The following is a 13,294-nucleotide window of genomic DNA, read 5'->3' as shown; positions in this document are numbered from 1 at the left end:
GGGTATTCTCCAACTCTTCAAGTGCATGCATTGCGGAAAACAGCAAAAAATGCATCAAGACTATAACCTCATACACTCTAGTCTTCAAAGCTTTTAAAAGTACAGAAAATTCAATCAAAAATTTCCTGATTAGAATGTTAAACACAGAGGAAAATTTAATGAAAGCAAAATTTCCTATTTAAAATGTTGAACTTGGATGGGAAAAAAAAACTAAAATTAATGCAAAATCAGCTCTATCTCTGATTCAGATGATGCCTATCTTGTTTGCAACATCAAGGGCATCATAATCTGGAGTCAACTTCACGAATGCCTTCTTTGTCCCATCGGGCCTGTGTCATATTAAATGAGAACAGAAGGATCAGAATAGACTATTAGAAATCACTAAATTACAGAATGCATGATGATATTGGAATGAAAAGCAATGAAAGAAACAAAGAAAAATCCAACTGACCTTATTAGGGTATTAACTTTCTTTGCCTGGATGTCATACATCTTCTTAACGGCCGCTCTAATCTTCTTCTTGTCAGCATGTATGTCAACAATGAAGACAATTGTATTATTGTCTTCAATCTTCTTCATGGCAGATTCTGTGGTAAGCGGATATTTAAGGATCGCATAATGATCTAATTTGTTTCTAGGTGGCGCACTTATCCTAGGATATTTTGGGTTCCTATCTTTCTTCAGTGTCTTGGGACGATGGAAGGTCACAGATGTGCGTATCTTCTTTGCCTTCTTTTTCAATGTAGAAGTCCCAGACTTCACAGCCTTTGCAACCTTCAAAGCCTGTTTCTTGCCATCGGTTTTCTTGGCAGGAGCTGCTTCAGAAAAATGTCACATGTAAGACAAAATTGATACAAGATTGATAATTCCTTCAAGATATTACTAACAAAAGATAACAGAGCAAAATGTAAAGTACAATTGTACAAATAATATAGAATGCAATCACTGAAGGAGTAGATCATACCCCTAAATTACAGAAATTGGAAAACTACATTACTTTCTAGATTTAAACAGCTAGATTTCCCAAGCAACATTATAAAGATAAGTTATGACACATCCCCTGCCAATCCTATTGTTAGTCCAGGAAAAAGTATGACAGGACAGCAATCAGTGCAGAAGATCATTAAAATACACAGGTTTAAATCATAAAGCTCTTTTCTTTTGTCACTGTTTTAAAATAGCAGAACCATGGTAGCAAAGCATAAGAACTGTCTTAGCATTTTAAATCCTGTTACCTTCTGCTAGTATAAACTTGAACCTGAATTAACTGTAGATGTTCACAATTGATGGATTCTATCTGTTTACTAAATTCTAAGAGGTATATATTCTTCGCCATTTGAGTAGACTATTTCCCTCTGAATTAGCTATTTCATGTTCAGTTAATGGCTTACAGGAACTACTCGAGAAGCTCTTACCACACGACCCTTCTTCTAATTTCAATTTTTGTAATTTCTATAAATTCTTACAATATCACACAATTAATACTATCATAAGTAGAGAAGAACCATAAATGAATGAGACCAAAAAAAAGCAAAATATAACATATACAAATGACCTACAATGACACTTAAAATTTAGCAGCATTAAATTTATTCTTTGGCTAAAATAGGTAAATACCTTTCTCTGGAGGGGCCATTTAGTTTCACAGAACAGTGTGGGCAGAATAAAAATACCTGCAGATAATCAAGAAACTAACGTCACAAGCCTGATAGACATAAAATGGACCAATAAACTGCAGCCTTAACGCGTAATAAATTACGTAAGGAATTAGTTTTACAGTCCAAAGAAAGACTACATTAACACAATATCCGCTCATACTTTAGATTTTCGAAAACCTTCAGAAGAAATAACGAAGGTCGGTATTAAATATATCATCTAATGCCACTAGGGATGATAAATTCATAACATAATAAGCTTTTCGATTCCTTTAGGTCAGACGCAACTACGACAACCAAACAAGTCTACATTTAGGATATCTTTGCAATCCCACCATGGAAAGACTTCTTTCTACTCCAATCCCTCATATACATTACAATGTCGAATCCTTCTAACCAATTAAGAAAAGCTACAGCTAAATCCCATGCTTAGATCACAGAGAGCAAATTACACGCGAAAATTATAAAAAAAACGAAGTGCTAATCGAAGAACCAAATCTATGAATCGGAAAGGACGATCTTGCGAAGGGAGAAACCCGAGGGTAGTATACCAACCTTCTTTCACGGCCGCGGTCTCAGAGAAAACCCTAAAGGAGGGGAACGAAACGGTCGAGGAGATATTTATAGACATTAACGAATAAACCCGCAAGCCTGTTTACGTGATCGGATCGGTTCCGTGGTGGGATGGGTCAAGCCCGTTAAGCGAGCGGCTTGGATTCCCACAGAGAAAACGGAGGGCTTCTACGGTTGTGAATATAACGACGCCGACTTTAAGCCGGAGCGTCCGAGTTTTAGGGGATTTTTTTTTTACACCCTCCTTTCCCTTTATTATCGGTCCGGACCCTGATTTCAGACAACCCAATAGTTTAATCCACAAATATATAGAGAGATTTTGAATAATAATTGGCAAAAGGATGGTACAGTTTTGGATAGGGAAAAAACTTACTCAAGGAACTTTAACAGAGAAATATTGCACTGAATGATAAATTATACATAAGATATCAAGTTATATCATTAAAAGAATTACAATAAGATAATTATTTCGAGGGGATATGTAAGGCCCTTTCTCTCTAGGAGATCTCCTTATTTAGATTGCCGTTTAGATAATTAAATCGAACTATAATTATTGCCTAAGAACCCTGTTAGAACTGAGAAGGAAATTCTCCTCCCCTGCTAGTGTTGAATGTAATCTCCCAGCTGCCCAACCATTATTCAATACTCGAGCTGCACTTCTGGCAGGGTCTCCTATTACTCGACTTCCCTCGATTGGCTTCTCATGTTCCAATAGACCGTTCGCCTTCCTCTCCTGTCTTCTCTTCTTATTGTCATCCTTCTCTTTTCGCAACCAGCTCTCCACTGTTCTCTGCAGTCAAATAAGTAGTTAGACTGACATATACCAGAAATTTATGATCGAGTAATGCAGCATAAAACAAGTTATATTGACCAAGGAATGCACTATCAGAGTGCAATAATTGGAGACATCTATTTATACAAGGAGAGACACGATCCAAGCAATTCAAAATAACTGGAAGATACAAGAAACACCTCGTTCGAGCATTGTGGTCCTGATAAGCTTTGGAGAAGACTAAAAAACCTCATGTATGAGGTCAATGTATAGAGGCTGGTAATAAAATCTTCCAGAACTTGTTCTGATTCTTTTCTTAGTAAGCCTTCACAGTTCACATTCAAGGCAGAGACTCCATCATTGGATGAGTGAAGGCACTAAGGAAACCTAGAACCAGAAACACTAATCCAATTGCTTGACCACAGCAACCTGTTGAATCTTTCACCAAAGAGGTGCTACCCAACGACAGACTTATCTACCTATCAACACAAATAGCACTGGCACATCGAAAAGCAGTTTCCTTACCTAAATTTTTATTCCTTGAAGGAAAAAGGCAGAGACAACATCATTGGATGAGTGAAGGTACTAAGGAAAGCTAGAATCAGAAACACTAGTCCAATTGCTTTGACCACAGCAACCTGTTGAATCTTTCACCAAAGAGGTGCTACCCAATGACAGACTTATTTACCTATCAACACAAATAGCACTGGCACATCGAAAAGCAGTTTCCTTTACCTAAATCTTTATCCCTTGAAGGAAAAAAGCAGAGATTAGGCAACAGCAACTATTGTTTCCGAATATGATATCCAGTGTCAAATGGAGTAAAACAGGTACTTTAAGCTTTCCATCTCATCTCCAAACAAGAGAAATCTTAAATATTTAATGAACTTGAAAAAACTTAAAAATAGATTGTCATTAGAACCAATCACTCAAGAAACTTTAATTTTTCTTCTCAATTCTTCCAGCTATGTAGCAGATTGTCAATTATAACCTAACCAATGCATGATTAGAAAACTAGAGGGAAAAACTGCTTTCATTAAGGTAACAAAAATATTCTTTTCATCCCTGTTATGTCCCCTGATGATGAAATCAATCTATGTCAAGTTGCAGTCCTGGTCTTAATTGGTGAATTAACATAAGCATGTAAAATGGGGAACAAGCAAAAGATACCATCCGTGACAAGGTTCTAAGATGCAACAGGTAATAGACAGTCTCTACACTTTTACTTCTTTACTCATGCATGCAATTGCTAACTGAACACACTGATCAGATATTCTGACACCATCGATGTCATATCTCACGCTGTTTCCTCTCTTCAATCCACTGCATGAAACTCAGCACTCTTACTTCACTTGCTCTCCTCATATTCTGTACCCTTCTATATTTCTCTAAAGTAATGCAGCAATGTCTAAATTAGAAATTTAATAAAAAGGCCATCTAGTATATAAGTGAAATAAGAAGAAAAGTGAAGATCCTAATTGTCTTCAAGATTATTAATGATTTTCTGCTGCACTTCCACCTTATAAATAATCATAAATATCAGTCATGTCATTACCATGCTGGTGTCTACAAGATAGGTACTGATTCATATTCTACACTCACAATTTTAGAACCTTTTATTTCACATATGTCTGATTTTAATTTGCTTCTTCTCCTTGCATTTCAAAAAGTATGAAACAAAGTATTATTTTTCTCTCTGATTAATAATGCTAGAACATTTCTTGCTAAGTTAGAACTGCACATTCAACATTTTCGTTGAGACACAACTGATACATCAGTAGTTTACAACAAACTGTAATTCTCTTACCATGAGAGATAAGTTACTCGTTTCTTTCACTTTTCCCAAAGGCAATGCCAGTTGCAACTTCCCGTCTGCGACGTATACCTGAAATTCAGTTCTAATATAACTACATGTACTACAAAAAGGAATTCCTTGAATGAAACAAAATTACAGCCACAAAACTCACAATATGCGACGGCCAATCATCAAGACCATCAAAAATATGTGTTGCATAAATGATCACTGCACCTCGTTCTTCACATTCTTTCCTTAGATATTTCAAAAGATTGGCCCTTGCCAGCACATCTAGGTCAACTGTAATCTCATCAAGAAGAAGAACCTAGTAGAGGACAAGAAAAATATAGAGGTTCTAATCTTTCTCATTTGTCTTACAAGTTACAACTAACTAAATACGATCGCTGTAGCATAAATAAAAATAATAGAATCACAAACCTTAAATGGCTTTAGAAGGCCCATACAAATTTGAACTCGCCTTCTTTGACCATCTGATGCTTTGTGCAATCGCCATGAAAGATCAATATCTAATATCTGAGGCATGGATGATCAAGCAAGTAAATCAATTGTACCATGGAAACAACTGATCATTTCTCCAAGAAATCATCTTTCTAAATTGAAGTAACAAAAAGCTCAAGTAAGCCATCTAATATCTATGATTGCAAGCCTTGAAAAGATAGAAAGAATAGACTCACCTTAATAAGTTCATCCCTCCTTTGAGGATCGATGCCTGAAACTCCATATATCATCTTCTCTGCAGAAACATCTATCTGTATAGCTACCTGAAAACCAGCAAATGCAACATCCCTCCTCCACTGCATCCACCACAATATTTCTCAGATTATGCAGTTCAAAACAATGTTAACATTGAAACAATGAGTTCCATAAAGACAATTCAGCATATTTCTAAATGCAATTTTATCCAATTGATAGCCAAGAGGTAAAACTGGAAGCTAAAAGTACTTTCGATTTGTTATCAAACTCAAGAACATATCTACCACAAAGAAGTAAGTAGCCTTTTAGTCCCAAATGTTTGGTCTCAGCTATCAAGAGCATATAAAGATGTCAACAACAATGTAACTTTTATTTATCTTCCAAGATACTTCATACTTGTCATATTCTGGGAAAAATCTTTGTTTAATTATACCATGGTTCACACCATATGTTTTCAATATTTTAAAAATCAAACTTATATTTTTCGAGCTTTCGTCCACCCAAAAAGAGACATCCAAATGTATGAAAACCACGCACAGGTTACTTGGGCAATGCTCGGACAGGGCTTCGAGTGTTTATTTAAATGTGAATCGTAACTAGCTATACGGAAGAGAGTGAAATGAAAACTTCCTTTGTAAAACTTATAGGATGAATCTATGATTAAAGAACTAGTAGATATATCCGTTAAATTTATCCTACCTCTCCGCCCAAGTAGGAAAGATCACCGGAAGAAGTGAGATTAGTATCATGAAACGCCGACCTCCCCAAGATTCGGACCATGGCCGGATCCACCATGTGTTTCCCTCCCAAAATCTTCAGTATCGTCGTTTTCCCTGCATCAAAGATAACCCAAGAGATCGAATCAATCCAATCCTACCCGATTGGGAATAGATCGATCACACGAATACAAACCGGCGCCATTGGCTCCGACAAGGAGGCAACGGTTGCCAGCGCGGAGGGAGAGAGATAAGCCATCAATGAGAGGCTTCGATCCCGGCGGCGCGTGGCCGTCGATCCCCGGATACGTGAAGGAAAGGTTGTTCACTTCGACTACTACGGGAGCTTCGTTGGATTCGTCCGCCATTTCTTCTTCTTCTTCTTCTTCTTCTTCTTCTGTGAGAGGAAGAGAGAGAGAGAGAGAGGGTCTTTATGCGGGAAGAAGGAGAAGCTCGGGTTGGTGTGGCGCAGCGTCGTCCATGGCTTTCTTTTCTCCCTCTTTGGCGGTGTGTTGGATCGGGAAGTAAAGTGTAGCGGCTACGTGGAACTAAGTAGACGGCACCATGCTTTTGGAACGAGGACCAATAGAGAATCGCCACGTCGGATATTGAGCTCTGCGGTGGTTCGCCAGTTTGCTTCCTGGGGAACAACTGTGCAAGTCCAAAAGTTGGCACGGTCGCACCTAACATGTAGTAGTTGCAGAGTGGAGTTGCCGAAACTTCCATTTCGGAGATACGCGAGAAGTCTGCAACGACTACGTTAGTCAGATAAAACCTTCGCCGGCTATAGTTGCCAGAGCCGGTTCTAATGGATTTGCTTCTATTTCTATTGAATAGAGAGTAGAGACCGCGATCTTCTTCTTCGATTGCAACCTCGTTAGATCTCGTATTCCGCCATGGCTGCGATCTACAGCCTCTTCGTCATCAACAAATCTGGTGGTCTAATATTCTACAAGGTGCGCTCCTTTGGAATCCTAATTCTATCCGTCCGCAAAATTTTGTGATATCTTCTTCTCTCGCTCGTAACTAAATCAGTGACAACTTTTGGATCAAGGATTACGGATCTGCGGGTCGGATGGATACCAACGATAGCTTGCGATTGGCGAGTTTGTGGCATTCGATGCACGCAATCTCGCAGCAGCTATCGCCCACCGTTGGATGCACCGGCATCGAGCTCCTCCAAGCCGATACCTTCGATCTCCACTGCTTCCAATCCCTCACTGGTATTCTTATTCACAAAAAAAGGCTTATTTAGTTTACCCATTTGCTTTAGTAGTGTTCTGGCCTACATCTATTCATGCGAGTGGAGTTGGAGTAGTAGAACTTTGATTGCTTCTGGAATTCTAAGAAAATGGTTGTTCTTTTAATGGCATTAGTATATCAGCATTACTAGTGAAAAATCCCCCTCAGATAATTGCAGTATTGGTCTTTTTATTGGAAAATGTTGGAAAATGTTGAACATGCTATCAGCCTTTACTGAAAATAATGAGACTTAAATTCTCATGATTTGTACATTTCAACACCACAATTGAAGGTTATATGGTCTAAGTTTGCTTCTTTTTCCCCCTTTGGTCGATTTCCAAAGTTTCTAGATTTCAAACTTCATCCAAACAGAAAAAGTTTGGAAAGTTCAGGGTACCATTTCACCATAGTAATGTGACGGCATCAAGCTACAATCCCACGGAGAAAATTTCTACTGAACAAATAGGGCCTCTGTTGCATAGGTCATACCATGGCCTAAAGTAAATTGGTATGAGATCTATGGGTGGATGGGCATCTTTGATAGAGAAATGGAAGATTATTAAGTTGAATTGCAATTGCACATAGCTTTTAATCTGGAAAGGATTACTAGGGTTAAGTAGGCTGGAGAATTGTTGATTTTTGGTGAGTAATTTGTACAGATATAATGTGTAGTTGGTAAGTAGATGTGCTTGAAAGTTACTCAGTTGTTCGATTAAAAGTTACACATGAACTTTAGTTGGTTAGCTCATATTTTGCTAATTTTTTCGAAGTGCACTTATGATCCTTCACGTGCTACTTTACTTTGGGGGAGCATTAGCTAGCAGATCTGAAGGCACTTGTTATCCATTTACCTTTGGTGGGTTTCGTCACGTCTCCCACTATCTCTTATTAGTAGGGGTATAATCAAGCCTAGCTCTGATCAAGCTTGAATAAAAAATAATTGTGAGTCAAGCTTGAACTGAAATCATTTTAATTCGAGCCAATTTTGAGCTCGAGCTCAAAGGGCAATTTCAAGCCATAATCAATTCATGCTAAATTACGAGACTGATCAAGTTTGATTTAGGCTTTAATCAAACTTAAAATAAGATCTTATTTAAAAAATATAAACTATTAAAAATATCTGTTTATTTAGAAAAGATATGATTGGATCAAAATTCATATTTAAACTCTACAAGATCAGTGTACATAATAGAAGTATAGTATAGTATAGAAAACATTACTCATATATATATATATAATTTCGAGATTTATCGAGCCTACTTGATTGAGCGGCTCATGATCAAGCTTGGCTCAAAATTATTTCCGAGCCTATTTTGAAGATCAAATTCAGCTCAGCTTATTTTTTAGCTGAGCTTAATCAAGTCTTATCGAGTTGAGCTTGAGTTGACTTGATTATTTTGATAGCCCTATCTATTAGGATGGATTTGTTGGCCCAAGCTTTTATTTATTGAGGAGAAACCGGTCCAATTTGAAGTTGTTGATTGTTATACTACATTATACTGGTCGATCATAGAATATAAATAAATTCATCTTCTCTAGGCCTGTTTTGTACTCTGCTGCTTGCACTACTATCTCTTGTTGAAATCTTAATAATTCCATAGTTTATGTTTGAGGAGCAAAACTACTAGCCATATGATTGTTAGTATTCTAACTCAGATTTGAGTTCTTTAATTTGAAATGAACAGGTGTCTTGGATGGTAATAGAATGCTAAGGTATAAAGGCTCAATTATTTGCAATTCCAACCTCCTTTTTTGGTTTAGAGATAATGGAACTAGCTAGAAAGAGATATATAGAAACCCTACTTCGAAGTGCTGACATAAGAATTGACTATTATGTTCATAATATATTACAGTTCTGCGTTCCAGCTCCTTGTTGAATGTTGATAAAAATGTAATGTGTTAATAGTATCTGTATCATCCAGTTCAAATTTCTTACAAATAATGTGGTTGTAGAACAGACTGGATTTACTTTATATGTACTTTCATATTAAGGTACTTCTTTATGCACTTAAAATTGGAATTAGAAAAAACAATGAGGACTCCTTATGCTCTTTTTACTATATGACTGATGATTTATTTCCGACAGGAACAAAATTCTTTGTTGTTTGCGAGTCTGGCACACAAAATATGGAACTTCTACTTAAAGTCATCTATGAGTTATACACGGATTATGTGTTGAAGAACCCCTTTTATGAAATGGAGATGCCGATCCGGTGTGAACTTTTTGACCTCAACATTTCTCTAGCTGTTCAGAAAGACCGGGTTGTGATGCTGGGTCGATGAACATAACGAACTAACTCTTTTCTCTATTATGTGATTGTTCTCAAAACCTCTTGATGTTCTTTGATGTAAATTGCAGAGATTTACTACTATTCCAGCGTCGAAGTACTTATGTTTAGGTAGAGTAAATGCATGGTATCAGATATCTTCAATGATGTACCTTTTTTTATGCATCAAGCTTCTTTGAAAAGAGCTATAGAAGTTCTTTTTTTCCTCTTAAATATTATGTTTAAGGTGGGTAGGCAATTTATAATCTCGGAGTGAATCGTTTAATTTTTCTCCGTCAGCAGGTCATGGCGTGAAATTATTATCATCAGTAGTTAACAATCACTATACCCAGATTTGTTTGTGACCTATCGATGGATTTGGACATAAACATTTCTCCAATCCAGAAATTAATCTGAAAGTCAACTATTTCCCTCTCGTGGATAACTATTTGTCACGGCAGAGACCAAATTAATTATGGTTGATTGTGTCAACCAATATGAGAAAAAAAATATACCCAAAATTAAAGAGAGGCAAAAAAAAGTCTTCCCGCTTCACTTCAAGATCGAGATTTCCAACGACTCAGTCATGATTCATGAATCCGATTCGTAGTTGCCGTGCATGTCACTTCACTCAGTGAAGAGGTCGACAGCAAGTTATAGTATGTTTCTCATTGTTTTCATGACTCAAATTCGGATTCTGGTTGCAATAAATTATGTTGAAAGTATTACTAATCCATCCCCAACTCGTAAGCATGCCATCAGCCATTAGCCCACTAGAGATATCATCTTATCATACGTTAAAACAATGTAATTCTTTTTCAAATATAATCAAAATAAAAAAAGGGTGTCACGTCGCCACATCATCCACACAAAAAAAACGTGTAATTGAACGAATTGAACGGCCAAGGATTTATATGTGTGACCAAGTCCAGCAACTAGTATTTATTATCCTATTCTTTTATCGAAAATATTGAAAATTTAAATTGATAAAGATAAGAGACACCAAAATTATTTACAATAAATATTTTTATTATTAATATTACAGTGACATTAAGTCACCCTTTTTTTGGCTCCTTTTCCCTCTAATTAAAAAAAAAACGCATATCAATCTATAAACTTATACAAAATATCCATACCACCTCAGCACTCAAATTTACAAAAAAACCCCAAAACATTATAATATTATTTTCACAATTCACTCCCCTACCCCTCGACCTCAAGCCGCCGACGGCGCGGTCACGTAATGGACGTCTCCCGCCTCCGATAGCGCCACTCGCACGACGACGCCGGCCACGGCCGGGCCCTTGTAATCCAACGACGCGTCGTTGTAGATATCCCACCACTTATCCACCAAAACCTTGATATCCTCCCTATCCATATTCGCCTCCTTCCCTGTAAACTTCCATGGCTTCGATCCCTGCATGCGATAATGTACACAAAATTTTACTATCTACGACCTTCTTGCAAAAAAACCCACTAAAGACTTCGATTTTTCGAACACGTACCGCTGCGCAGTAGTGGACCACCTTAACCTTCTCGAGTTCTACGTTCTCCGGATGCCTCCATAGCATGGCTAAGACCAAGTTGTACACCAGTGGAATAGGCTTGTAGATATCCTTGAAGAACATATTCAGGAAATCCTATTGTAACCAAGAGAGAAAGAGAGAGTGAGAGAATTGTTATATGCAAAAAAACCCAGAAAGAATTGTAATCAGGGATAGGGGCCGGATAAGTTTATACGTACTTGTTCGGCAAAAGGAGTCGGAGTGGTAACGTTTACTGTATCGAGCAGCGACTTGGCGACGGCCATGCTCGGCTCGGAGACGAACATGCCGGCGTTGAAGTATAACGACGGAGGTGGGCCCAGCTTATCGTGGGGCCACGTCACCTTCTCCGGACACTGTTGGCAGTAGCCAATCTTGTACTGACGCGTGTGACTCCACGTCTTCTCGCAGAAGCAGTCCATGACGGCGTAGAAGTACCCGCCAGGCAAGTCGAATAGGTGGTCGATGTTATCGTACACCTGGATATCCGCGTCCAGGTACATCATCTTCTCGTACTCCACAAACTGCGAAATAATTTAATCACAGGTTGTTACTTGTAAATTTAACAGTAGGCCAGGGGGACCGAACTGCAAATTTGACAAAGAGTCCTCTGGTAGCTTGCTTACCTCCCAGATGCGGAGCTTGGAGTAGTTGATGACGTAATAAGCCATGGCGAACTGGGTCTGGTTCTCAGGCGGGTAAACGGGTTTGATCTCGCGAACGATGCAGCCTTGCGACACCAGAAGCTGGCGATGGCTCTCGGGTACGTCGGGTAACATCGCCACGACCAGAGGGTACTTGGCACCGACTTTCCTTAACCCCTTCGCGAGCCCGACCACTCCCTTCACGTAGTCGCCGTCTCCGGCAAGGAAAGTCACGTACGCCCTCTTCGGAGTTGGCGCTGACTTGCCCACCGCCGCAGACTCGTTCATTGCTGTCTCTGGCGCCATTCACAGGAATTAGAACAGACACGATCTTTTCGAAGCAAAACTCGTTGCGGTTGTCGATATGGGTTATTCTCGGCGCTCCGGTGGGACTTAAATAGGCGCGGGTAGGCAGGTCGAAATTACCGAATTGGAGTCGGCTTGTCTTCTCTGCTGTGCGGAGATCGGAGTTGCTGGCCATACACGTGTACGGATGAAGACCGTAGGCAGGTAAGACGGAACCTTCTCGAGAGGCCCTTTTTGGTAATTAAATAACGGGAGTCGCTGTTTGGTGGACCTTCGTAAGACTTCAACTAACAGGAACCGTAGCGCCTCATTGGCTGGTTATTCTCTGGACGTCCACGTGCCGGCAAGGGAGGTAAGCAGCCGGTTACGTGTCACTGTTACGATTGACCTCACAGCCAAAAGAAACGGTTAAACGACCACCGTCTGATCTGTCAAGGATCACGTGGCGTTACGATTTTCGAGGCGAGGGGGAACGAGCCGTGGAGATTGGTCCAGGATGCGTTACATGTCTTACGATGGCATCACGTGTCGAGAAAGGAAACTTCGAGGGAGCTTGCGGTGGCGTCACCGGTTAGTGAGTGGAGGAACGAGCCACCGCCCTTATCCACACATTGAAGGCTTCGGACCTTATCCCACCTGCTACAGCTGAGGCGGTGATGCCACCTCACGTTTTCTCTCAATGAAACTTTCAATTAACACCCTATATTTCCCCGATTGTACGAATCAATCCTGACATCTTCATCTTTTAAAGGTAAACTAGATCGAGACTAAATTTACCTAAACGTGGGGTGTTACATGCGAATTTCCTATCTGTCAACGATACCATCGGGATTCAGCACCGCCCACGGAATTCAAAGAAAAGGAACCTTCCAATATACATTGGTTTCTTTGCTTGCTGTCGTCCATCTAACGGCCCGCGATTCACTTGATCCAAAACGGACGGTCGATTAAGACTAACGGACGTGCTAGGGAGGGATGGTGGGGTCCGCTGCAATATCGGTCGTAGATTTTTTTTCGTACTTCGCGGGGAGTCATCCTCCAAACTTTATTTTTTTTACAGGAATTA

At 39.3% G+C, this 13,294-nt stretch overlaps 4 protein-coding genes across 5 annotated transcripts; 1 reads left to right on the top strand and 3 right to left on the bottom strand.

Annotated features, from left to right (window-relative positions):
- Positions 1-98: 98 nt before the first annotated feature.
- On the bottom strand, positions 99-2,308 carry LOC140776517 (large ribosomal subunit protein uL23-like). Of its 2 annotated transcripts, none has more exons than XM_073120249.1 (4): positions 2,211-2,308; positions 1,618-1,673; positions 452-815; positions 99-329 (listed from the first exon to the last, which is right to left on the bottom strand). In XM_073120249.1, the coding sequence occupies exons 2-4, from the start codon at positions 1,634-1,636 to the stop codon at positions 245-247; spliced, it is 468 nt and encodes a 155-aa protein (XP_072976350.1). In that variant the 5' UTR covers positions 1,637-1,673; positions 2,211-2,308; the 3' UTR covers positions 99-244. The 2 variants fall into 2 exon arrangements, with proteins under 2 accessions (XP_072976350.1, XP_072976349.1); XM_073120248.1 differs by having other exon boundaries at positions 452-818; positions 2,211-2,226.
- Positions 2,309-2,625: 317 nt separating this feature from the next.
- On the bottom strand, positions 2,626-6,697 carry LOC140776516 (ABC transporter I family member 20). The gene is made up of 7 exons (XM_073120246.1): positions 6,422-6,697; positions 6,209-6,342; positions 5,491-5,610; positions 5,234-5,329; positions 4,968-5,120; positions 4,808-4,885; positions 2,626-3,018 (listed from the first exon to the last, which is right to left on the bottom strand). Exons 1-7 carry the CDS (start codon positions 6,591-6,593, stop codon positions 2,779-2,781), a joined length of 993 nt encoding a protein of 330 aa, XP_072976347.1. The 5' UTR covers positions 6,594-6,697; the 3' UTR covers positions 2,626-2,778.
- Positions 6,698-6,977: 280 nt separating this feature from the next.
- Positions 6,978-9,968, top strand: LOC140776212 (uncharacterized). Its single transcript, XM_073119839.1, has 3 exons — positions 6,978-7,181; positions 7,280-7,448; positions 9,554-9,968. The coding sequence occupies exons 1-3, from the start codon at positions 7,122-7,124 to the stop codon at positions 9,748-9,750; spliced, it is 426 nt and encodes a 141-aa protein (XP_072975940.1). The 5' UTR covers positions 6,978-7,121; the 3' UTR covers positions 9,751-9,968.
- Positions 9,969-10,742: 774 nt separating this feature from the next.
- Positions 10,743-12,295, bottom strand: LOC140775913 (galactinol synthase 2-like). The gene is made up of 4 exons (XM_073119405.1): positions 11,905-12,295; positions 11,479-11,802; positions 11,240-11,374; positions 10,743-11,151 (listed from the first exon to the last, which is right to left on the bottom strand). The coding sequence occupies exons 1-4, from the start codon at positions 12,226-12,228 to the stop codon at positions 10,951-10,953; spliced, it is 984 nt and encodes a 327-aa protein (XP_072975506.1). The 5' UTR covers positions 12,229-12,295; the 3' UTR covers positions 10,743-10,950.
- Positions 12,296-13,294: the final 999 nt, after the last annotated feature.

This window comes from Typha angustifolia, chromosome 14, assembly GCF_048772165.1.
Source record: "Typha angustifolia cultivar Huaian chromosome 14, ASM4877216v1, whole genome shotgun sequence".
NCBI classification, from domain to species: Eukaryota; Viridiplantae; Streptophyta; class Magnoliopsida; order Poales; family Typhaceae; genus Typha; species Typha angustifolia.
The sequence above is the reverse complement of the archived record's forward strand: the minus strand, read 5'-3'. Positions and strand labels throughout refer to the sequence as shown.

Bases quoted from the DNA above. Each gene is read 5' to 3' on its own strand.
- LOC140776212 (XM_073119839.1), top strand. From the start codon at position 7,122: ATGGCTGCGATCTACAGCCTCTTCGTCATCAACAAATCTGGTGGTCTA. The intron at 7,182-7,279 runs GTGCGCTCCTTT...TTTTGGATCAAG, and splicing joins GTGGTCTAATATTCTACAAG to GATTACGGATCTGCGGGTCG. The intron at 7,449-9,553 runs GTATTCTTATTC...TATTTCCGACAG, and splicing joins CTGCTTCCAATCCCTCACTG to GAACAAAATTCTTTGTTGTT.
- LOC140776516 (XM_073120246.1), bottom strand. From the start codon at position 6,593: ATGGCGGACGAATCCAACGAAGCTCCCGTAGTAGTCGAAGTGAACAAC. The intron at 6,343-6,421 runs GTTTGTATTCGT...TCTTTGATGCAG, and splicing joins TGTCGGAGCCAATGGCGCCG to GGAAAACGACGATACTGAAG. The intron at 4,886-4,967 runs GTGAGTTTTGTG...ACTGAATTTCAG, and splicing joins ATGATTGGCCGTCGCATATT to GTATACGTCGCAGACGGGAA.
- LOC140776517 (XM_073120248.1), bottom strand. The intron at 330-451 runs GTCAGTTGGATT...AATATGACACAG, and splicing joins AAAGTTAATACCCTAATAAG to GCCCGATGGGACAAAGAAGG.
- LOC140775913 (XM_073119405.1), bottom strand. From the start codon at position 12,228: ATGGCGCCAGAGACAGCAATGAACGAGTCTGCGGCGGTGGGCAAGTCA. The intron at 11,803-11,904 runs GTAAGCAAGCTA...ATTATTTCGCAG, and splicing joins CCAAGCTCCGCATCTGGGAG to TTTGTGGAGTACGAGAAGAT. The intron at 11,375-11,478 runs GTACGTATAAAC...TGGTTACAATAG, and splicing joins CGACTCCTTTTGCCGAACAA to GATTTCCTGAATATGTTCTT.